General features: G+C 41.8%; 2 protein-coding genes across 4 annotated transcripts; one reads left to right on the plus strand and one right to left on the minus strand.

Moving 5' to 3' along the window:
- The first annotated feature begins 14,801 nt into the window (after window positions 1-14,801).
- Window positions 14,802-18,218, plus strand: pcgf1 (polycomb group ring finger 1). 3 transcript variants are annotated; one of them, XM_068325850.1, is made up of 9 exons: window positions 14,802-14,893; window positions 15,515-15,620; window positions 15,698-15,850; window positions 15,950-16,021; window positions 16,501-16,606; window positions 16,721-16,763; window positions 17,504-17,590; window positions 17,758-17,838; window positions 17,981-18,217. In XM_068325850.1, the coding sequence occupies exons 1-9, from the start codon at window positions 14,807-14,809 to the stop codon at window positions 18,029-18,031; spliced, it is 786 nt and encodes a 261-aa protein (XP_068181951.1). In that variant the 5' UTR covers window positions 14,802-14,806; the 3' UTR covers window positions 18,032-18,217. The 3 variants fall into 3 exon arrangements, with proteins under 3 accessions (XP_068181951.1, XP_068181952.1, XP_068181953.1); XM_068325851.1 differs by having other exon boundaries at window positions 17,507-17,590; XM_068325852.1 differs by having other exon boundaries at window positions 14,807-14,893; window positions 15,518-15,620; window positions 17,981-18,218.
- Window positions 18,219-21,700: 3,482 nt separating this feature from the next.
- On the minus strand, window positions 21,701-24,610 carry lbx2 (ladybird homeobox 2). Its single transcript, XM_068325976.1, has 2 exons — window positions 23,393-24,610; window positions 21,701-22,744 (listed from the first exon to the last, which is right to left on the minus strand). The coding sequence occupies exons 1-2, from the start codon at window positions 23,715-23,717 to the stop codon at window positions 22,278-22,280; spliced, it is 792 nt and encodes a 263-aa protein (XP_068182077.1). The 5' UTR covers window positions 23,718-24,610; the 3' UTR covers window positions 21,701-22,277.
- Between the last annotated feature and the right edge of the window lie 1,156 nt (window positions 24,611-25,766).

Below are 25,766 nucleotides of genomic sequence, written 5' to 3' on the forward strand. Positions count from 1 at the left end.
GGACCCACATGGAGGGAGAGAACTCCACACTTATAGTTTAACAAAAATTCCTACAAAGGTTTCAGGAGATCAGGAAAGAAACAAAAGAAACCTCAAAAAAGTCAAAGAACTCTGACAAGTGTGAGGAGCTGATGGATTCTGGCAGCAAACTGAGCCTGAGCTCTGAGATGACCTTAAGTAGGCGGAGCCTGATTGGAGATGGGATGCAGGTGCTGCAGCAACACAGGTGAACGGAATGAGGGGATTGAGTGGAACTGGGACATGTTATATGTTTTTAATGGTTTTCTAGTGATTTTAAGAGTCCAATATTTTTGCTGGATAAACGTAAAGCTGACTAAAATGACTTAAACTCGATTATAATTTTTCCATGTATTCTTTTGAAAACATGTATAATCAAGAACAAATTAACTCTAAATGACATTTACCTGTATTTTATTTTATTATATGTTATTTTTTTGTCCTGTTATTGTTTCTGGTCAGTCTTAGGGAATATTACTTTCATATTTATAGTAGAAATTACATTTAAATGACCTTAAATGGTGATTATAAATTTATATTTAATAAATACAAACAACCTCTCATAACCTATTGTATATGTGTGTTGAGGACTACCTTCATAAGTAATTATGCACAAGTAGAGTATGTGTGTCTATTGGTTGATAAATATTTTTTTTTGCATAATTGTGGGGGTTTGGGACTTTTTTTTACCAGGCTGGAAAGAAATAAAACGATTTGATTCATTTTAATTGTGCAAAATTTGTTTGACCGACGAGATATTTGACTTATGAGCTCAGTCATTGTCCACATTAAACCCATATCTCAAGGCACTACTGTAGTTTCAAACAGAGTAATGTAAAGAGTGGACAAGTGTTCAGACAAAGAACTAATCCCATGAAACATGGATGCCATGTGGGTAGAAGTGCATAAATGTAATATATCTTCACAAACAGCCATGCAAAAAAATCTTACAAATTCACGGGAATGTCTGATTAATAATAATCAATAATTAATTTCCCTATGAACAGAGTGATTTACAATCTACCCACAGTCACAGTTTACAATGAAAAGCTTGGATGCAATAAAACCAACGGCCAAACAGATAAAAACACACAAATATCTAACATCTTAAATCAGATTTCTTCAATCCTTTTCCTGCCATTCCTTCCTCACACTCCCTGGATTCACTCGTCTCCTGCTGAACCGCTAAAATCCCCACGACCCTGCCAACGAGCCGGCACATATCTGCTTTGCAAACTATTTGCAAGGGTTTTTTTTTGATTCAGGTGTCTGCAGTGACAGCAACGCTGTGTTCGCTGGCAAGTCGGCTTCAACGTGTGTCAGGGGGGGCAAGCAGCAGCATGTGCAGAGGCACCTGATCGGCGTACCAGTCAACTGATGTGTCAGTTGTGCAGAAAAGGATGAAAACAATTTGAAAGAAGACAGAATTGTTCGTGTCAGCTCGCCACGTAGGAGCAGAAGTTAGACATGGGGTGGCATGATTGGCTGAAACGTCGTTTGAACTTTGGTGTTGCTTGTCTAAGACGTCGTATTTAGTGTCAGGAAGCAATGCAGGAACATAAAAATGCGTTGAGGAGTCGACAAACCTGTGCCAGCGTATGATTTCGGTGCAGCCAGACATGCTTGACCGAGGAGAAGTGCTAACAGATGAGTCCTCAGACATGATAAATCATACATACTTTGCATATCTCTTGGATCTGCAATGCAACGTTACCTTCAATAGAATGCTTTCTCTGGGTTTGAACGATTTATGGAAACATTTGGCAGAACTGTAATCAAACTCAGCAAATCACATCACAAAGGTCGTGACATTTCAAATGTGGAAATGCTGCTCATTACAACTTCAATTCCAACCAGGAATGAGTGCAAAATGAGTCATCGCACTAGAACAGGGATGCAGTTGCAAAGCAAGGCTGCACAGCATAATCTCTGAACGCTAACACGTCACTGCTAAAACAGAGGTTAAAAACGTCTGCGACTTTATTTCCGTGCTGGTCATGTGACTGTGAATGTAAATGTATAGAAAAAATGATAACGTCGTCTCTTTAAAGCTAAGATCTTACACTTTAAAACATTAAAAAAGAGAGCATGAATAGTGGCAAAATGTGTCGCCCGTGCTGCTAAACTACAGTATTTTCCGCACTATACGTTGCACCTAAAAGCCTTAAAATTGATCAATTTCTTATAATCCAATGTGACTTATATATGAAAAATTTTTTAAAATACACTATTCATTGCAGATGAGTTCTCAGATGTGTTTTATAATCCAGTGCACTTTATGTTTGATTTTTTTTTAAAAAAAAAGGTCATTCATTGAAGGTTCGCCTTATAATCCAGTGCGCCTTATAGTGTGGAAATTATTGTAATCCAAATATAATGTACAGTTGTATTTTGTATGTATAGAAAACAAACAATTGAAATGCGCAGAAGTTAAACACAATATCCCTAATCATGCTACATATATGATGACGTTACCTCTGTTCCAAGCTGCTTGATCGTCTCTTTGGCATTAGCTGGTGTGCTAACATTACCAGTTGCCTTTGCCAGCTGTAGATCCTGCGTGTCCGGGACTTGATCTCTTCAACTGATGTGTTTTCCACGTTATTCAGTAAGCTTGCCTTAGCTTGTCTCACCTGATCGTATTTCTGTTCTATTGGCTACATTTATATTAGAGAAAATCAAACAATGGTTGCCCGAGCATTGAGTATCGGCTGTCTGCAACGCTTCACGTGAGCATTTAGCAAACAAAAAAGCAGACATTGAGCTGAAAATGTGGAAAATGTAGCTTTAGCCAATTGTAATATATAAACTACATAAGCCATGGTGTGCGTATTAAGTGAAGTGTTGTGTTACTATCTCCTGTGCACATCAACCATTGCTGCAAAGCTGGACAGAAGTGCAGAATGTAAAAGTAGAAAAAAACGTCAGGGACAACCTCGTGTCTGCTTTCCATAACCTCCTATTGATCATTTCTGTGTGGACAGCTTCTATAACATGTTTTGTCACTCAGGTACCGCTCAGGTATGGCATGAATTACCCGTCTCGACACTCTGAACACAAACTTTGAGCAACATCAAAGAACATTAGAGTCCACGTCAGTGAGTTTTTCATTTTCTCCGATGAGCGTGGCAGCCGGCGCGAGATCACTTCAGAAATATGTTAATATTTTCTTTAGCAAAGGTCAAATATTTAATCTATCCCCACCCATTTTTGATATGACAGTTGAGATACTCGTGTCAAGTTCACACACTTAAAGATAAATGGAAGCATGCTATGTTTTGACGGGCATTTTTGGGTCAGATTCTGTCAGAGGACAGTCTTCACACAATTATGCCGCAAGAGACGAACAATGAGGCGGTAATGAGAATGGCAAAAATATTTTGAATATCTGAGCTGTTTTATCAGGGCTAGATGGAGCGTTGCAGCAATGAAAAGGTTCTGAATCATGAGTGAAGTAGAGAAAATGAGCCATCTAGAGAAAGATGGCATTTAATCATTCAGTGTCTCTATTGCACGGACAGTGAAGTTCACGCCTTTCATTTTGACAAATTAAAGTCTTTTTTGCAGGATTTGCACGTTGCAATTCCTGGTTTAGAACTTTCTGAAACGAGGAAGGCTTCACTCAGGGTGTGGCTACTAATAGATAGATAGATGGATATATACTTAATTAATCCCAATGGAAATTCCGTACCAATGCCAATGACTCGCCCTGACAACCCATAATGATGCTGCTTGGGTGTGACCTTAACAACTAGAATCTACCTCAACACACTGGTCCTGTTTCCGTGGATATACTATAATGGTATGTTTCATATGTATTATTTTGATGTTTCTACTCTATTTTGTCGTAAGGTGTCGTAAGAGCGAGCCAGACTTGACATCCCAACCTTCAAAATGGTCAAGGTGCCAAATTATATATATTTTTAAACCATCAGAATCATTTGCAATCACATTTTTGCATTCAAAATAAAAACTTTTTTTTTAAACTTAAATATTCCATCCCCATCAAGTTGAAATCACGTTGCATCTTATCTGTACAATGATTTTTACATGCTGTTCATCTTTTGAGGCTTTACCTGTTATATCTCTGCTTTCAACTCTTTTACAATGGTATCAAAGACCTTGGAGGAATGCTCATCATTACATTCCATACATCTAAAATGCCTCTGACAGAAATCTCTTTTTTTGGCCCAGTTGCTGTCACCCAACATGTGAGTCCATACCAGCGTCTGAAATGCAAAACATCCGTCAGGACCTTGTGCCATCCTTGAAGCTTGCAGAGGCACGACTGGCATGAATGGTGTGTCCTTCTTCCCCCAAAAAACCTTTTTAAACTTTAGTTTATTACCATCACTAGGATATAAACCCTTAATTTCTTTTGCGTACCTGACTTTTAGCAGGATGACACAAACAAAACTGGAAGGATTTCCCCGAACCTTGATGGGATGTGAAAACAGGAAGAACTCTTTTAACTGTGGAAAGGATTCCTTCTTTTGATTCCTTCTTTCATTATGATTGCATTGTTATTTAAAGCTTCTCTAACTTAAAAACCTCACACGCCTCCGTTGCTATAGATTTAAACCAGGGATACACTGATTTAAGATCAAACTGGGCAAACAGTCAAGTAGATATAAAACTGAGAAATTGAAACAAATCATAACATAATCTCAGAAGGAGTTTCTCATCAGTTCCCCCTGGTTTGAAACAACAGGTGATTTAACTGCTGATTTACAACCCCTGCCTGTTGTGGCACCAATTAGTTTGGTGTACATTTACTTGTGTCTGGGGCTCACGGACACTCGTAGATCATACTGACTCAAGTGGGAGCTGTTTGGCCTGGAGCAGCATGAATGAATTACAACAGTTTCCAGCTCTAACTTGGAGGGCCCCATGTTTCAGGGATGAATCAAGTTCCTACATCGCCAAAACTGTCCATCTTAAGAAATCACCTTGGAGTCGGGCTCTAAAATTGTATATTTCAGTAAGCGAGAAGTGGGCGTAGCGGTGTTATGCTCATTAACTCTGTTTGAGCATAACCAAAATAGTGATAATCGTAATTTCAATTTGACAAAAATAGGATTTCTTCCACTAATATATATATTAATAATGATAATTTGAGAAGTGCAATGTGTGCCAGTCCATGTTTTTACTGCTAATAAAGTGTGACACCCACCGTTAACGCTAAAAGTAGAACAGAGGCTACATAAATATTATCAGCGTAATTAGTTTCATAGATTCATGGTCACCCTATTTGAAGCATTTAAACTTTCTGCAAATGTTTGTGCTACATTTAAGTTATTCTACTTGTTCCTGAGGGGGACATGAAGATTTGCACCAAATTTTATCGCGATCGATCCAACAATTTTCCAGATATTGAACTCAAAACCTCGTCGGTCCACATGGAGCGGATCAAGAACTTTAAGATTTATGTAACCAAGAATATGCCAATACACAAAGTGAATGGAGGCGGTTCATCGGGCAAATGAAATATATGGCTCACTATTACACACTGTAGTTGTCCTGTATCTAACCTCAGACATCCAGGTGCATGTTGTCTCTTGAAAGACTCTGCTTGAGTGTGTGTGTGTGTGTGTGTGTGTGTGTGTATGTGTGTGTGTGTATGTGTGTGTGTGTGTGTGTGGGTGTGTGTGTATAGTGTGTTAAGAAGAAATGCGATCCTCCAAATATGAAGAGGTTTCAGAGTTGTAGATCACAATAAATTTCAACAAGGCCCAGATTTTGAGGGACAGAAACGAAAAAAGTGACGTGCAGCAGGTGATTACACTCTTACGCCCCAAAAGCCGCTTAAACGCACGACTAAAGGCCAAAAACACAAACCCATTTTTACAACTTCTTGAGAGGAACACAAGAAGTTGATGCTCGCTCCCATCATCGGACATCCAGAAACTGAGACCGTCTTGCTCATCAGAGGGTGATGTTGAGAAGAAGCCTCCAGACATCAAGGAAAACCGAAACCCCGTCTGAACTAAACATCCTGCTGGTACAAACCAAGTGGTCTTGTTCCTTTTATTTTCTTCCTCCACACTATTTTTCTAATGAGGACTTGGGGTCAGTGTAATTGTTGCAGGAAACACTGCGCTGATCAGAGGTGCAATTTAAGGGAAAATGAGGTTCTGTCGGATGACCTCATCTCTTTGGTCGGGCAGGCCGAGCCCCAAGGCTTTTCTGATTTGTCTTCTTGGGTCAGTTGCACTACATATGTAAGGTTGTGTGTGTGTGTGTGTGTGTGTGTGTGTGTGTGTGTGTGTGTGTGTGTGTGTGTGTGTGTGTGTGTGTGTGTGTGTGTGTGTGTGTGTGTGTGTGTGTGTGTGTGTGTGTCACGGATTCAAGTGAAGTCACTCCAGGGAAAAGATGCCAGTGAGGATGAGTCTGGGTGAGGAGCCGAGATGATTAGACCACCTACGAATGATTCATCGCCAAACTCAAGGAGATTTACTCAACGTTCGGCAGACTGACTCCCCTCTCTTATCAAAGGTCTCCCAGCAGAAATGTTGATTAGTGATCTTTGATTCAAAAGGAACATAGCCGACTGTATTTAGGTGTAATTGATAAAGGATGAGTCAAAGCATCGCCCTTCTTGTCTGTTAAGACCAGTAATTTCGAATATGACGAGCTCCTACCCCCCGGTAGAAATCAGAGATGAGTGATGTTTAATCAAAAGGCAAGAAACCAGGGAACTATGACTTATACCTGTGATGTCATAGAGATGCAATTGAGGAAACTCTTCCTCCAGAGTGAGTAATTTTATAGCGCGAGTGTCAGTGGAGAGAGAAGGGGAGACTCTATCCAGCCCTTTCCTGGATCTGCTTATCCTTTGTTGGGATCAGGATTGGCTGGAGCCGGGCAATAGATCATAATGTTTTCTAAGAATGGAAAATTTACCCTGTCAATATCACCAAGTCCTCAAAAGAGGCTAAAGATATGCAACAAAAACAGGTGATGAAGGGTTCTGGAAGGATCTCCTTAGTTTACGTGGGACAGTCTTGTTGGTTCTCCTTTAATCACATCTTTGATCCACCCCCGCCTATCGGAAAATTAAAGGCTCTCTCTCACAAATTCTCCATTAGCCGGGAAATGTGTGCAATCGACTGGTCGTCCTGGCCAAACCTCCAGCATTACCAGCTGTGGCCAAGCCTCGCAGCGAAGGAAACACACCAGACAATAGGTTCAGTCAGACTGACTCCAGGTCAGAGGGTGGATTCAAATCTGGCATCTTTTGATGTCGGTATCTTTCTACAGAAAGCAGTTTTATATCAAATAAAAGAGGGAGTTTGTTTGATCATTTAAAGAGACGCGGATGACACACAACGAGGATCAGAGGCCAGAGCCGAACGCAGGATGTTGTGATTCCACCTCAGCCAAAGGCGCCAGATACATTCTTCATTTTTATAGAATTTCTACACACAGATAGATAAGAGATGGGGATTACCTGCGACGGGTCCACAGGGCTTAAAACACAAGAGACTAAGTAGAAAGTGTCTAACCAATAGGGTAACCAGTTGGATATCTACAACTCTGGGGTTTGGAAGTTAGTCCAGTTCAACTTCCACATCTCGATCATCAATCAAGTTTTATTTATATAGCGCTTAATCATCACAACATACTTTCAAAACCCAACTGAAGCCTCCAGAGCAACCATAAGCAACAGTAGCGGGGAAAAACTCCCTCGCTGAGGAAGAAACTCCGGGCAGGACCCAGACTCTTGTGGGCGGCCATCCACCTTGACCGGTTGGGTGGAAACTGGTCAAGGCGGATGGCATCTCACCACCAATTTAAATTTTTTTTGCAAAAGTGTCTGAATTAATTGGACAGAATTGTCCAAAATAAACACAAGCTGCACAATTTTAGGTACCGAGGACTCTATCATCTGAGGATAGCAGTGTAAGGGGAGTCGAGAACAAATCAACGACGATCATAATCTATGATCATAATCTAGGTTTTGTGCAGACACCACTAAATCCTTCAAAGATGGGAGCAGTTATGTGAATCTAACACTCCTTAAGATGGATGCATACTTTCTTATAAGCCATCAATTTCATGTTACCATGGCAATCGTCAAAGAGGACAGGAGTTAAGATAAAACGCCCCCCACCCACAGCCGAGGGCCAGCGAGGGAGCACACCTTGGACAAACAGAGTTTCACAGAGCTGGACCCAGGAAGAGTCAACAGGAACCCCGGGCAGACCTGCAATGGACGGCACTGTTCCTTTTTTTGATTCAGCAAATTGATGTCAAACAGTGGTGGAACGTAGCGACCAGATTAAAAAAGATTTGCAACACCCCTGGATTATAGAAGAATGCCTTCCTTTAATCTTACACCACTTAGTCTTTGATTCCCTGTAATTAGGCAGGACCTGAAAAATGATGGATGGCCTTCAACAATTTCTTACTTCCAGGAGGAAGTTGCGTCCAGGCTTGGGTTTGTGCTTTTAGGTGTGCTTTATAGTGTGGAAAATACTGCAATTAAAAAATGTCATTTTATTAATCCGTTGAGCTCCTGACCAGCCGATTCATCGAGTTCCTGGGAACTAAAACTTCGTGCCAGTCAATTTTTAATGGGTTACAAACGAATTCTGACATCCGTCGTCAAATTGATGACTTGCTTCTCCTCGGTTTTTACAAATGCAAATAGCTGCAGAGCTGGTTGGTGATTATCAAAAGCTAACATGCTAGCATACTCATTGAAACATTGGAAACGTTTCTCCTTAAGTTCTGCCTTCAGCTCCCATCCACCGCAAGCGTCATGGAGACGATTGATGCAGATAGCCCCGCTTCCTCTTCAGAGGTGGAGGCGCGGGTTTGCCATCTCAGCAGTTGCATGCTATGGAAGAAGATAGCAAAGACAGATGAAAGACCGCCTGCATGAGAGAGGAGGAGATGAGACGGGGCTGAAGTCTCCAAAACAATTCCGTTATTGCCAGAGTAAGTGCAGGCAATAAGGGTCTTCTCTTCTGGGTACTCATCAAAGTTCAGGCGCCCGAATGGGAAACAAAGCTCCCACCAAATCGCTCCCGGGCATCAAAGGATCGGCGTTATCTCACACAAACACACACACGCAAGCAGACGAGCCTTAATGTGCAGTTATCTGGATGTTTGTGTTGTGTTTTAGACAGTTACAATCAGTCGGAGAAACCCGATACCGATATTTGTGTCGATAAGACGAAAGGTACATCCTACTGCCTGGCAACACAGAGGTAGGTGCACCAAAAAAGACCTTTTATAGATGATTTTTGGCCTCTGGTTGTAGCTAGAAGACTGTCCAGTGTTACGGTTTTCCATTGAGGTTAGGATTGTAGTTTTTCTCCTTTTCACTTCTATTTGGTGCAAAATTTCTGAAAGATATACGCAAATGTCTCGTTAAAGATTTGGAACAGGGTTCACTCAAATTTATACTGAGACCACCAGGGGTTTCAGATTTAATACGAGGTCAATACCGACACAAAACCCCCTCCAACACATCGATCTAACCCCGGCACAGACCGCCTGTGTTGGCGGCACTCGCCCAGCCTGCATCCTCCTTTGGGATTTAGGCAAAGCTTCCTTTCGGCTGACTTTGTTATCCCTTCACCCTCATTCTCTTAAATGCCCATGAAGATAAGACGGCTGTGCGATAAGTGGTGAACATGCACCTCCCTGCACAGAGCAGATGTCTCTCCTCTTTATGGGTTCCAAATTTTCAAAGAGAGATCGGTGTGGGCACGACGAGCCGAGGATCTTACACGAACAGACCAAAACCTGCAACATTTTAGTCACGTGATGAGAGAGAGATCATGAGAAAGATGAAGAATTATGAAACCCAGAGATGGATGGATATTTAACAGTTTAACAGTTCTACTGCCATGAAAGCTGCTGAAATCATCTGTCATGTGACATCAACTTAAAGCCCATGAATTAACGTATTGGAAAAAACACATTGTCATAGTAATGTGTGTGTGTGTGAAAGATTATATATATATATATATATATATATATATATATATATATATATATATGAGAGAGAGACTCTAATTCCACATTTATTCAAGGAGTTTGAAAGAATTCTTCAATTAAAGAATTCAAAGTTATACAATTTTTGCATCTACACAGCAGCTGATAAGAAAGAGGAGGGCGTCACTCATTAATTTCGACCAATAATATTCCCAGTTTGGCCTCTGGTCCACTTAACAATTCCATAGACCGTCATCCTGGGTGTTTTTCCTCTTTAATTTGAGTGTTTTGTGTCGTTGATGGAGGTAAGTCCAAGGAAAACCATGAGAAAACTCTTGAAAGTTGTCACAGGATCTTGTGCAGTGGACACTCACCCCTTGACCCACACACACACACACACACACACGCGCGTATTGAACATTTAGTTGATAAAAGACAAAGCTCCGTTGTGCCAGATTCATAAGATTTAATACACAGCTGTCTTTTTTCTGGCAGGCCAACTTGTTCTCGCTGGCAAAACTGGTCTTATCTCGGCATCTTCTAAACATGTCATTCAATATTTGGCCTCTAGCTTATCTAAACTAAAGTTCTCGAGGCATCCTGACTCCCACAGGCAGCGAAATGTGAACACTATTATTCTGTTTGAAGAATGAAATGTCATGCGTCTGAGGTTTTAATCCAACACGCAAAAAAAAAGAAAAGGAAAAGTCGAGACTTTTCATCATTTGTATGTTTACTCCAGAGAAAATGGGCCGTGCAGCAGCTCCTGATGTGTCCGTGATAATCACATGTATCTCTAACGCTTTGTATGGAGCTGGATGGGACGGCAGGAAGTGAAAAAAAACCAAACACGTCCTCCTGCTGATATACCGTCACACAAAGACAGCAGAATTCAACAGGTTGCGATGCTAGCGTGACATTTGTGCACCGGTGATGTGGGATGCGAACATGTTTCGTGTTGTTGTCACACCATGCGGGACGCTGCTGGACAGAGGATGTCGGAGCTCCAGAACCCAAACCAGCTGCTCAGTGCCGACGTCTGTTTAGTCTTCACAGACTTTACCTTCATCCCCATCTCTGCTCAGTTTTTGTGCATCTTTAGCATGAAATGATCCAAATGCATGAAAACTAACATACATAGAGTTTGTTTGCTGCGTTGAGCTACTTGGTTAGCAACTTCAACACAGACTTTATCTACAAACCAACATGTACATGCAAGCGTGTCATCTTTTATTGCACATGTGTCATGTGTTCTGTGGGTTTAATAAGCTGAAAAATTAAAAAATATATTTTATAACAGAGTAACAAGCAAACATAGTTTTTCTTTGCAACTTTAGTGTTTGTAACTTGGATAAGTAATAAATTCAGAGTTATTTAACATTAAGGAGTAGTTACATTTATTTTACATTGCATTGAGTTACATGTCCCTTGGAGGACAGTGAAAATGAGTGTGACACCCCTGTTCTTTTGCATTTATTCATTGCGTTTCATGTGTCGGTGCAGGTGATGTAACGCTCTCAGCAAATCTTGGCATCGTTTTGTCGCTGAGACGAATTCACGCGCTCCTATTTTTTCTTTTACTTTCGCAGCATCTTGACTGGTTTGGATTGGAATATCGAGAGCGTGGATTTGGTGCCAGGGGGGTGGCCTGAGGGCTTGCCCTACATCACTCATTATGCCCTCGCTGAGCACACAGTGCAAACTGTACCGCTCCGGAGTCATTCCATGAGGGCTCTCGTCATTAGCTTGCCACTTGGTGGCCAATTGCTGGAGCAAAAGAGACAAAAGCTGCAGCCCACCCCTCCATGCTCTAATTGCTCTGAGAGAGAGAGAGAGAGAGAGAGAGAGAGAGAGAGAGAGAGAGAGAGAGAGAGAGAGAGAGAGAGAGAGAGAGAGAGAGAGAGAGAGAGAGAGAGAGAGAGAGAGAGAGAGAGAGAGAGAGAGAGAGAGAGAGAGAGAGAGAGAGAGAGAGAGAGAGAGAGAGAGAGAGAGAGAGAGAGAGAGAGAGAGAGAGAGAGAGAGAGAGAGAGAGAGAGAGAGAGAGAGAGAGAGAGAGAGAGGAGATAGGGGCCTCCTTTTTGGCATGGCGGAATGTAAATTCTAGTAGCAGGGTGGGTGTATTTTTTTCTTTCTTAAGACGTCCAAAACAGGAAAAAAAATAGAGTCTCTATCAGCTCAATGAGTTTTAATGAGCCTGATTCTATCATGTGGACAAATTGTTGGCATCCAGACGTAGAGGAGAAGGTAAAAATACATCGTATTTGATGTCACCCCAATGAAAAGATCACGTTCCTCATAATACCACCGTCTTTGCTGCGCTGCTTGGAGTTTAATCAGAAAACTTAAATAAAAGTGAAGGCTGAGAGAAATAGTTGTAAGAAAAAAAAATAGGGTTAGGGTTATGATTGTGACATGAAGAAATGACAAACGAAAGAAAGGTCTAGGATAGTCTCCATCCTCTCCGTTCTCGTCAACATATTTGCCTCTTCGTTCTCTCGTTCCGTCTCGACCTATGGGTTTCGTCACGCTGTGATCCTTCCGTGTTTTCAGGCCCTCGGGCTATTTGGATATTGCGTGGAGTCAAAGCCCCGTCAATCAGATAAGCAGTGACCTTGCAGGCCCAGCAGATAAGACATTACATGGCAAGAGGAAACGGCACACAGCAGGGGACACAAGGCCCGACTATGAAGACTCGCTGAAGCGAGACTGATCAGCTGCTCCTCAAAATCCAAAAGCCTGCCAAGAATCAAAATATATTGCTTGGGTTTGATTTTTTTTTTTTCTTTCTTGATTTAAATTCAGTAAATGTGATCAGGACCTCGTTGCCGAGCGCTTCTTCTACTTTTGACAAGTCACTGAACCTTTGGATAATTGTGATATGCGTGCATACTTTTTTAATTTAAAGTTTGGGCCATTTTTTAAAAGTAGAATCACAGGAAATGTCAAAAATCCAAATAAAACTGCATCAATTATGAGTCTTAATTACACAAACAAGGCCTTCATGCCAGATTTAACAGTCTCAATAGATGCTTGCACATATTCGGTTTGGCTGCTACGGACTCACTGAGGTGGTAGGAATAAAACAAACTTCATTCTGTTACACTGGGAATTTACAAAAGGATGAATGAAGGGCGAGTCTTTGTTCAGGATGGCAGCTTTTGGGTGGTCCGCAAGTTGGAAGCCCTCTGGGAGGGATCAGGGAGACCTCCACATGTAATACCGATACGACGACCTGTTGGAACAGGGCAGACGCCAATTCAGATGCAGCGACAGCTACGGCAGCTTCAAAATGTTTTTCCGCAAAGCTTTTATTTTGGGGTCTTACCATAATTAAATGATTGTAGGTAATTTTTAGTACACATAAACTGGTTCTAACCCACGTCTGAGTAAAAACCACTAAGTTATTAGCTGTACAAGCAAAACCACTGCCGCACAATCCTGAGTTAACACCAAGAAATACAACACAACACAATGCAAACTGATTTTAAAACCAAATACATAAACGGCACATAATAATTGTGGACTGGGGTGGGGGGCTTCCCAGGACAGCCACGGTCCTCTGTGTGGGGGCATTAAGCCAATGGTTGAGTTCTATTCTCAAGAGCACCTCAAGAGTCGTCGTTCATGCAGGGAATAGAAGTACCCAGAGAGTCTGGGGGGGTTCAAACACTTCAGTCACAAGTGCCCCCTCCATAAGTGAAAGGGTTACGTTTATAAATGTTTAGCTGTTTTGTTTCACTTGTGAATTTCACGTGTGTCCATCCTAATGTTGCTAACATAAATCCTTCACCTGCAATGTGGTAAATGATGGTGTTTTTCCTACACTTTGACCTTTTTCCCTGATGCCCTTAAATGTGGTACTAAGTTGATGCTCTTCTCCCAAACTTATTCACGCAGTTTAGAACCAGCTTTGAAACAAATCATTCCCAATATAATTTTAATCCCATGACAAATAATTGTGTATCCAGCAGGAATCTTGCATAAATTACTCAGGTTACTGTTTATTATATCACAGGTCATAAATAAAGGACGAAGCAAATAATTGGTTGAAACGTGTGGCTGCAGTGCCCTCTATTGGCAGGAGACGAGAACGACAAGGGGGAGAAGGAGACTCAACGTTTCCTTGAAAATGAATGGATTTATCAAGACTGGACCGAATAGAGACGTCTGCAAATACTTTGGTTAAATTTAATATCCTATAAATGAAAATCTTTTGAGTTTGATTCGACACTTAACACACTAAACTCTTTAAATCAACATAATTAAATATCGGGTTAAATGAGTAAGGTGATAGTAATGTCATCGATTTCTTTACCAAAGTTTATGCATTTGTATTTATGTAAAAACTTCGAAACAGTCAATGATGGCACATTCTGAGGCTGTCCTCTCTTGATAAATAAAGTATTATGATCTATTTTACATTTAAGAAAGACATTTATTTTACATTTAAACCCCCCACATTGAGTACGGATTTAGATAATAAATATATATTTAACAAACTAACAGATATTTAGTAGTTACTAGATGAAATAAATATTTTATAGCTTCGCATTATTTTATTATTATTTTATTTTTTATACAGCCGTTGTTTCTGCCCGATCGACTTCTGATGGTTCCTAATTTTTAAAAAGCTTAAAATTTTAATTTATTTTTTCAAGTGTTTATAACATTTTAAACTATTTATACCGAACAGAAAGAACAACTGTATTGTATGTAGGGGTGGTTTCTTCTTCGTTTTTGAATGCGTGTTGTTTATTTATTTCCCACAGTGCCCCGCCCCCCCTCAGCGTGGTTAAAAAGCCAGTTCCGGTTTACCCGGAAGTTAGCATAATTCCCAAAGATGGCGGAGCAAGGTCCGATGGCCATAGCGATGCGGCTACGAAATCAGCTCCAGTCCGTCTACAAACTGGACCCGCTGAGGAACGAGGTGAGTGTTCGTGTTCTGTTAGCTCATCTGGACCCGTCCCGGAACGCAGGGGTAGCCGAACCGCCCCGGAGGCGAGGCGAACACCCGCTTTAGCGGGAGTCGTTGTCGTCTCCGCGGCGCTGATGGAGAGGAGAGAGAGCTGCACTGAAGCGCTGCGAACGGAACCGCCGCCACTGCGCATGCGCGGACGGTCGTAGTCCATCCGTGTTGTTCTGCTTCGGCAGCGGAGAAACGTGGAGAAATTCCACCAACCGGCTTCCGTTTCGCTCATTTTCGGCTTCTTTTCCCAGCAGCGTCATTAATGAAGCATTGGTCGCTAACCGGGACCGGACTGGCCGCTGCCCGCCTCCGGTTCTATTGTAAAGTAACGGTGTTTTTGTTCGGGGTGACGTCACTGGGAACTTGTTCCACACGCGGCGATTGGTTTCATTGGGAACCATCGATCCGAAACCTGACGCTGGTATCTGAGATCATGATCAAACTTACTGTTATTGCATCCATTGTTGACTCTGAGGTCAAAGGTCAGGCTCGGCTGTGGGGGTGGGACTTTGTGTGAGGTGGATTTAAAAGATGCAGGAGGACTTAAAGAACAGTGAAGCAGGTTTTGCTTCTTCCTGACAGGAGGAGGTGAAGCTGAAGATCAAGGACCTGAACGAACACATCGTCTGCTACCTGTGTGCCGGTTATTTCATCGACGCCACGACGATAACGGAGTGTTTGCACACCTGTGAGTCGCGCTGAGATGGAACCACCGCCTGTGTTGTTAACCGGAATCTGAAACGTCTTTCTGTTTCTGCTCTGTAGTTTGTAAGAGCTGCATTGTGAAATATCTGCAAACGAGCAAGTATTGTCCAATGTGCAACATAAAAATCCACGAAACGCAGCCTTTACTCAACCTCAAACTGGATCGAGTGATGCAGGACATCGTCTACAAACTGGTGCCTGGACTACAAGAAAGTACGTCAAAGAATTTCAGGGAGTTTGACGCTTATTCTGCAGCACTTGTGTAAGTTAATCCTGTCACTTTATGCACTGAAATCCTTGTGTTTGAAACAGGTGAAGACAAACGAATAAAGGAATTCTATCAGTCCCGCGGATTAGAGAGAGTCATCCAACCGGCTGGTGACGGTACGTCTTCATCCATCCATCAGGGAGTCATGTGACTGTATCTCCCGGCGCCGTGCGAGCAAACGTTTGTGATGTGATTTCAGTTTGTGTGTCGTTATAAACTCAACGGCTGCCAACGACGTGTATTAAGACGCTTATAGACGTCTATTAAATCGTGTTTTTATCAGGGAGGTTTGGGGGAGCTCGTCAGTGAAAATCAGGCTTCTAATCATGGAATTTGTCGCCATGACGACTGATCCAGTTACGGAAACAGAGGATGGAGAAACGGAGGTAGACGGAGAAGTTGCAGCATCTTCCGTAGCAATAAAGTTTGCGTATGTTCGCTCGGAGCGAAGCGTCGAGGAAGAGAAAGAAAACACAGATGAATGTCGGAGAAAATCCGCCGATAAGAGATCAATCGCGACAAATCGCTGGCAGCTAATGAGGCGAGTTGTGTTCTGATTCCTGGGTGTGAAAGTCTTTTTCTTTTCTGTCGCCAGATTCTGTACCTGACGCCACGGGGTTACCGTACACCAGCTTCGACCACTCTAAAGCTCACTTCTACAGATACGATGAGCAGGTTTCGCTGTGTTTAGAAAGGCTAAGGTGAGCTTCAGCTGCTGCCAGGATCCCTTGGAGAAAATACTAAATATGAACACTATAAACCAGACTTTTAAGTTAAATCGGTTACTTTCTATAACTTTTTGTTTTTCTTTTCAGTTCTTCGCTTGCTGGGAAAGATAAAACAAAACTAACCCTTCAGGTAAGTGGAAAAACACTAAAGATGTTTTCTTATTTCAAGCCGGTTCACGTGTTTTAATTGGAGATGGTTTACTGATGTCGACAGGCTTTAAATCTGTTAAATATTTCCATCTTCTGCCACTGCGATCATTTCAGAATGAGTGTTTTCTGTCTTCTGCTCACGTGGCAGGAGGATTCTGGAGTATTTCATTCTCAATCTGCTATTCTTCTGTCTTTGTGCTTGTTCGTACACATTTCTTACTCTCAATTTAAATGTGTTGGGGGTTGAAACGCGCTTGTTAACCAGTTTCAAACTCGCTAAACCGTAAAAAATGCCTGACTTGTTTTTTTTTAATCCCCTGGGATTCCCCCACTCCCCCCTTTTTTGTTAGAATTCTCATGACAGGCCCATTTGTCAAGGAAAGCGCGATTGTGTAACATTCAAACTGGACCGAATCCAGATGTGAGCAAAGATCAGTGGGGGGAATTATTTTAAGCACAGATGTGTCAGACGCTGCTGCTCTGCAATGTCTCCTGTTGACCAGCAGAGGGCGCCATCGTGTCAGAAGCCCAGATGGTCCTCATGCGGGTTTTCCTGATGTTGTTGGTTCTGACTGTTTTCACTAAAGCACACAACACACAGCTGCATTCAGACGGACTGGTCACCTGCTTTTAACAATGATAGAAACACGCTGCACCTGAAAGCCACACGGGAATGTGAATGAAGTTTAACCGTGTGTTTGTTTGACTTTGTCTCCGCAGCAGAAGTTCGTTCGCTGTTCCGTTCGGGCGGAGGTGAGACACCTACGCAAAGTTCTCTGTCACCGGCTCAACGTGGAAAAGCAGCAGGTAAAAAAAAAAAAAATTTAGTTTCTGATCAAAGATTTTTCTTGAGTATTTATTAGATGTAGTTTTTTTATATTGCATCTTTTAGAAACTGTTTATAGATATAAGTAGGACTAATCACAGCTGCCCCCCTGTTCATCTGTACATCTGTTCGTGCCTTCTCCCTATAGGTCCAGATGTTGTTCAATAACGAGTCTCTGCCCGATCACATGACCATGAAGCGTTTATGGCTCTCGCACTGGTTTGGAAAGGTACGGGAAGGAGCTGCCATTAACGACGGCCAGCGAACGTCACATTCTATCACGCTCTTAAATGCTTTACTTTAAAAACTTCAAATTATTGTATCCACTTTTAAATATTTAAGGTCTTTTCTCTCCCCCCTCCTCACTTCAGGCTCAACCATTAGTCCTTCACTACACCATCAAGGACAAGCGGACCAGATAGGACAAGCCTTCAGTCTGAGGACAGCTGTACATATTTTGTACCATACATATTCTATTTTAATAGTGTTTGTGTACATATACTTATTTTCCTTGTTTTGTATTTTTGAAAATAAATTTAAAAATGTCAAAAATGACGTCTCGTTTCACCGACAGCATCCTTTCATCTGCACACACAGCGAGACGCTGAAAAATCCTACAGCACTTGAAGGCAGCGTAACACAATGCTGGAGCAGTGGAAGAATTTAAATAATGATACTGTCTTGATGCTTTTCATACACACTCAACAATTGATTATTGATCAGCGAATCGAGATCCAACATTAATGAAAGCATTTTAAAAAATAAATGACTTCCATTTAAATGTTATTATCCTTTATTAAACTCATGTGGAGTTTCCTCCTGACCTGGAGTCTCACAAGTGTTTGGTGTTTTATTGTCGTCATAAATCTTTTATTTTTTTCATCAGAAATGTCCAGAATCATCTGATTGAAATCAATCATTCAGAAGCGGCTGGAACCCTGACTGAGTGCCGATCGGTCCGTATCAGCTTCACGCATCTGGACATCGCATTTCCCCCCGGTTCTCTGGACAAATCTGCTCTATCTCTCTCCGGTTGCATGAGGACTGTCAGTGAACGATAATTCCTGGCACAATTTCTAGACCTGCAATTTGGCCTGCCAGCGCTGATTACTCTCAAGCCGTTCTCATGCAGCCTCGTCTGTGGAGTTATTGTCTCAGAGAAAAATAAATTATCTCCCAAATCACTGTTCTCTTCAGACCGGAGCGGGTTCAGCTTTTAGGATTCTCTTTCAGGGTCTGATTTTTTGGCTCTTCGGGGGGGAGAGAAATGTCTGCAGGAAGAAGCTGCCAGCTCCGACCTTGTGGGCCGCGTTTTTGAGGATTGTGTGGCGTTTGATAATCGCACCACAGATCCGTCTTCTGTGTCCAGACGTGACCCCTGACCAGCACCAGCTTCAGAACACGAGTCGGTCACAGAGTCGTCCTTCGATATGGAGGCATTTCTAACACAACTTCATTTTCCACAGACAATCATAATTCATCTTCAAGTGTTTCTCTTCAATGATTAGAATCATTTGTTTTTCCATATAAATTAATGTTCCTTTAACCTTGTTTACAAAAATTTGATCCAGAATTAATTTTTTTCACGCCTTGAAACAGCTTAAATATTAAAATGAAAAACATTTTTACATGATAATATCACCAATTTATGTCAAGCTTGACATTTACATTAACTTGGTATTTTATGGGCATGTTGTGTATGTTTTAATGCCGTGTGTGTGTGTGTGTGTGTGTGTGTGTGTGTGTGTGTGTGTGTGTGTGTGTGTGTGTGTGTGTGTATGTGTGTGTGTGTGTGTGTGTGTGTCTTAAGCCAACTGGCATTTATAAATATTTCTGTGTTTTATTACACATTGCAGACAATCTGTACAAATATCGCCTGAGGGTTTTACTGGGGTCTTGATACCTTTTAAAAATTCCACGCATGATTAAAACTTGTCCATCCTGTCTTTAACCTGACCCGGATCGCCGCCAGGTGGCGCGCTTGCAGCTTCTCAGACGTCCGGGACAGGAGATCAGTGGAACTGACGACCTCAGAGATCACACGGGCCCCGGTTTGTGTGTAGAAAAATTAAGTTTGAATTTTTTTATTTCACTTCTTTACAAAAATATAAAAAAAAATTCTGCGTGGATTTTGGAATAAAACCATTGAGGGAAGAACTATTTGCCCCATTTTACCCCAGACTGTGAAGAAAAACTAGACGTGAGCGTCTTGAAGAATAATTTAAAGAACCTCAAGCTTTGTTTTACTTTCTAAAAATAAAATAAAATCTGTTCTTTTTAAAAAAAAAATTCTATATGTGTGAAATAATCTTAATATCATCGTGTTGAATTTTGGGGTTTCCTCCAGCTGTAAAACTACAGGAAGTATCTTCAAGGCAAAGAAACTACAATTCCCTAAAGATGTGACCTTCAGGGTAACATGGGAAATGCTTTGGATTCTAGTTTGGACCTCTGGGGTTTAATTTTCTGATCATAACACTGTGGTTAAATTTGCCCTCCCTCCCATAAAAAGGTGGTCCGTTTGCTGCTGGTGCGTAACTCGGAAATGTCCCTGAACGCACCATCAGGGGAACGGATTCAATCCAAGACAGACAGGAAAGCTGTGAAGTTAATTTATGGGAATGTGAAGTTATGGGAAATGTTTTAAATTTATCAAAAGAAGAAATTGGTAAATTAATTAATTTTCTTTCATTTGGAAATTTCAAAATAAAAGTATCTAATTTTTTTTTTTTTACAGAATTGTTTAAAAGCAAATAAGACGACATGTGTGGATCAGGCCTGTTTATCCATTGAATTTATTTAAAAGCTGCTGCTGCTCCAGGGAGGCGCGATAATAAAAGGCCTCCTTGACTTTTCAACCTCCACCATTCCAGTCGATTAGTCCTTTTCTGTGCGCCAGGCTGCTCCATCCGCGCCGGGAAGCAGAGGAAAAGCCTCTGACTGTTTCTCAGTTTATCGCCTTATGGCTTGATTTTTATTTTATTTTTTAACTCCCCTTAATTTTTGATAAATCGGCCTTTAGACAAACTTGTGTCAAGAAAATAATTTCAAATTCCAACTTAAGAATCGAAATGCGTAACAGAATTTCAGGTTCCGATTTGATTCCGCTTTAAATAAAAACATAGAACAATTATATATTTTTTCAGTGTATGAATACTGAAAATATTTTTTTCCTCTAAGATATACAAAATATTTTCTTTTTGAGTGATTAAAAATAAATCTAAATAATTAAAATATGCTCTTTGGGAAAAACTTCATAAACGTCATATTGATGCTTTCTAAATTTGTGTATTAAAAACAACAAACAGCATTAAGAAAACACACACACACACACACACACACACACACATACACACACACACACACACACACACACACACACACGCCTGCAAATGGTCAGCAGCGCGTCGCCTTTCCACCGCCTCCCATTGAGGGTTATTCATTAGGATCCTCACACCAACACATTTGCTATTCATGGGAGACTTTTTTTTTTTTTTTTTACCTCCCTCTTTCCAAACAAACGCGAGTGGAGAGTGGCAGATGCGTGGCATTATTGCCCACGGCTGGGTGGAAGCTGTTTTTACGCAAAGCAAAGGCTGAGTTAACCTAATCAATCATGTCGACTAGTTGTGTTCAAGACGACTCTGGAGCAGGAAAACATATGGCGCAGGGGTGGCAGCGAGCTTTTCTCAACGCAGCAGACAGACCGAGACCTTCTTGTGGCAAGATGCTTTCAAAGCCCGGCCAAAGAATGGGAATAAAGGCGATGGACGGCTGCTAATTGAAGTCATGGCACTTTAAGGCTGAAAGCAGGGGTCAATTATTCAAAGGGGTGGATTCTTAACCAAGCAGAGCAGAATTTTCTTTTTTTAGGGGGTGGATTATTTTATGTAACCCCTCGTAATAAATCCTCATGTATTATATTTTAAGAATTAATCTAGTGCAATTACATATTCCTTAATATTCCAGTCTATTTTTGGGTTTAATAAACAAACAGGCCTATAATTTAGATTTTTACGCACAGGCACACATCCAATCTCCCCGAGAGCTTCTTGAAATATCATATAACCTTTATTTACATAGATGCTGATTAAATAGAATGTTACAATAAAATTATCGCATAGGATGTTTGGTATATATACACAACTCCTTTCCGCCCAGATAAGAAAAAAATAAAATAGAATAAAATAAATTTGATGTCTAAGGAGGGATGGGGTGGACAGGTCGACCCCCCCAGGGCTGTGCATGGAAAAAGAAAACAAAGGGTGACGGTGGAAGGAGGAGGAGGAAATAAGGGAAGGTGGTGGGGGGTGGGGGGGTCGTTTAAATATTTGGCAGATGAGCTAACAGGTGAATAAATGATGAGAATAATTGCACAGCTTTCCATTTAAAAAGTCGAAACGCGTGGAAGTTTAACACAGTTTCAGTTTTACTGTACCATCACAGTCACTGTAAAAGTCAGGCTTAATAAATTAAATAAATGGAGCAAAAAACAAAAAAAAATTAAAAATAAGTAGGAGGAAAAAAAAAATCCTGAAATGTTTTAAAGTATATATATTCTCCTTTTTTTGTCAATATCCGTGCAAAAGTTTGGGAAAAAATGCCCCCTTTTTCTTTTTAGTTGCTGCTTTATTAAAAACCACGCCCCCCCACCCCCCCTCATGACGGTCAGTCATCCACCTCGATCTCCTCGTCGTCCTCCGAGAACTCATCCGTGGTTTGGTCTCTGGATGAGGAGGGGGACTGTGGGAAGGCCCGGTGTCCTTGGGAGGTCGGGGAGATACTGGGCGACCTGGCGTCGGGGCCCCCACCTCCCTGGGACTCCTCGATGCTCTCCATGGTGACCAGCTTCTGCAGCGTCTGGGGGGTGATTTTCTTTAACGACTCCACGTCGGCTTTCATCTCCTCCAGGTCCCGCTTGAGTTTGGCCCTGCGGTTCTGGAACCAGGTGATGACCTGCGCGTTGGAGAGCCCCAGCTGCTGCGCGATCTGGTCCCGGTCGGCCGGGGAGAGATACTTCTGGTACAGAAACCTCTTCTCCAGCTCGTAGATCTGGTGGTTGGTGAAGGCCGTCCGCGACTTTCTCCTCTTTTTCGACGTCTGTCTCTGTCCGAACGCGTTTAAATGTTCACGACCTTGGAAGGAAGGAAGGAAGGAAGGAAGGAAGGAAGGAAGGAAGGAAGGAAGGAAGGGAAGGAGGGAGGGGGTGAGAAGAAAACAAACAAGAAGGGATGAAACAAACGCTGGATTTACCCATAAAAACTCATCAGCTCCTCTTTAAAACATTTATTAATCGGGTTCCTGTAATACGAGACGCGTTTTAACACTAAATCAGCATTATTGATTAAATAAGCAGCAAAAATGAATCTGCAATGAGAATAAAACCTAAATATTGTGGATTAAAAACAATTGTTGACTGATTTTTAGTTATTGGTGTCCGTGTTTGGGTTTTTTTTGGGGGGGGGGGAGGCCATAACAGCCGTGTCTGTTTGACAGGACGCCGTGCTGCCTGATCTATGGACGCACATCGCCTGATTTTTCCTTCTTATTAATGTTTTGTCCTCCAGCTGACAGCAAAACGGTCGAAAAAAACCAAGATGAAGCAAGAATTTCAGCAAATTATCTGGTGATCATTGCGCGAGGTCTCCCGTTCCAACACAGATTTTGGAGAGAAAAACACCCCCAAGCAAAAAGCTCTCATTTCTGGTATGTATTCGCTCGTTTTTGCGCTCTGTCTGTCTGCAGAGGATTATTTTTGCGCTAAACCCGCACATTGCCTTTACCTTCCGCTGCCTGGATCACGCTGACTTCCAGACCCTTAAACGTTTTGCTGGCCAGCTCTTCCAGCGCGCACAGCGGCGAGGAGGGAGTGGTGATCCCGTTCCTGGCTGAGTTGGTGCCCGTCACCTTCTCCAGCACTCTGGGCGGACAGATACTGGCCACCGACTTCTTTACCGAGGGTTTGTTCAGGATATCCTCGATGCTGAACGGCGTTAGGGGCTTGTTGGAGTTGGCCGGAGGCGGCAGCTGATCCAGGGGAGCGCGTCTCCTCTCCTCGCCGCTCGACTGCAACACAGAACCAGCCTTCATGTCTTTACTGGAGGTCATCGCAGTCGGAAGAAACGCTGCTTCCTACAAAAAGTTGATTATTTCATTCAAATGGTGGTTGTTGTTGTTGTTGTTGTTTTTTGAGGCGTCCACAAAACCGTTTTCGTGCGCGCAGACCCTCCTCTAGATTCTGACTCTTTCAAGCCCGAATGCAGCAAACTTAGCTCGCCGGAGAGCGATCCTCCAAAATAACCATGCTTCGAAGTTGCAAAGGCAAGCCGGACTGTATTCCTCAGAGAGTCGCGGTTTCTTCTCTCCCAAGCTCCATGTAGATGTTTGCGCAGCCACAGACTGGAGGGGGTGAATCCCTGCAAGGCGAAGAACGCCGTCTGAAGCAGTGAGAAACAGAAAGGAGCTGCTAACGAGTTATTGTTGATTGGGCGAAGTTCAATTAGAGAAACACTACACTACTTGCTGACCCGCTGCTGCGTCTTAAAGGGCCGGACCATAAGAACTAATTGGACGTGGGGAAGAGGAGGAGTCTGTTGCTGCCGGGGGAGGAAGATGCCGCTGTAATGTTTATGCATCTGTTTCCCTCTGCTGGTGTGTTCTCTCAGAAAAAAAAGGAAGAGTTGATGGGCCGTTAGTAGCACCAGCAGCATGTTTTTATCATGGAAAAAGTTTGGAGGGAGTGCCGAGCCAACGACGGTCTCCAGCCGTGATATTCATTTTGACATTTTCGTGCGTAATTACGCATAGCGGCGTTACGCGTCATGTGCGCTACAGTCTCCGCGTTGCACAGGAATTTGGCTCGATGGAAGCCACAGTGAGCACATTAACGGAGCTGATTTTGAAGTCTGTAAAAATGATTTGAATATAAATCAACAAAATCCGTCATTGGTCAACAGGACACGTGATGGTTCTCTGTCGACTTTAGTTTTCATGACAGCAGATACATATTTTTTAATCTGACAATAAAATAAATTTGGAATCCAGGGTTTATAAGATTCTATTTTTAAATCACTTTCACAAATATAAGATTTAAAAAAATTCTAAAAATATATTTCTTTCCTGTTTTTTTAGTCTCCTTCTTTGCGTCTTTTTTCCTACTATAGAGTATAAACCGTATACTTGAATACGACCCTGCAGGTAACCTCTACAGTTACGGTGTAATCTAATGCTGCAGCGTGAATCAAGAGGATAATAAAGGTGACGGCTCAGAGTCTGAGACGGGGAATCTGAATTTCACTGGTGGGGGTTTAGGATGTAACGAGAGAAACGGATTAGAGGGAGAAAACGGGGGACGACTTGGACTCCGAGGAGATCAAGCAGGTACGTCCGCTCGGAGGAAACACACCAGGGTTTCTTTTTTAAACCTTTTAAATTGAGCGCATCGAGCTCTTTGGTCTTTTCTTTTTCTTTTTTTTTATTTTAATGCATTTTAAAGATTCCATTTAACCTGTAGGCGCAACGAAAACCTGCAGCTAAAACAGAAAAATTAAAGATAAAAAAAAAATACTTCAATGCACCTGGATTTAATGTGTCAAATGCTGACATCAACCCAAATGTGAACAAAACAAATACCGGAGGATTTACTAGAGCTTTATTAGATAGAATCTAATTATTCCGACCCGTTTGGATGCAGGATGCCACTACGGACATCGCTGTGCCAACAGGACCATATGGTGACATTGGTTTAGGGACAGAGTTATAAAACAGCAGGAAATTCTATTATCCCGCCTTGAACGTCCACCCTATGGCTGCTTTGATATATTCCACGTTTTAATGAAGGTGTTGAAATAAAAAAAAAAAAAAAGAATATCACAATATCTCTAAATGTAAAATCAGTTTAAATGCAGGTAAAATATAAAACAATGCTATTGTTTATTTTTGCACGTGTATATAAAGGAATTAAAATATTTTTTAATTAAAAACATTTGCAGAAATATTAATTGATAGATAATATTTTTTTAAATTCATTTTAACAAAAATATCTTTCATCTTTCCACTATTTCTCTTCCATTTTCTTCCAGGCCCCCCGAGGCCACGAGTAGAGGAGGAAACCTGCTGATTTTATTCTCCTGTTAATTCTATAGATCTGATCTCCTG

The sequence above is a fragment of the Antennarius striatus genome, chromosome 10 (assembly GCF_040054535.1).
Source record: "Antennarius striatus isolate MH-2024 chromosome 10, ASM4005453v1, whole genome shotgun sequence".
Taxonomy (NCBI): Eukaryota; Metazoa; Chordata; class Actinopteri; order Lophiiformes; family Antennariidae; genus Antennarius; species Antennarius striatus.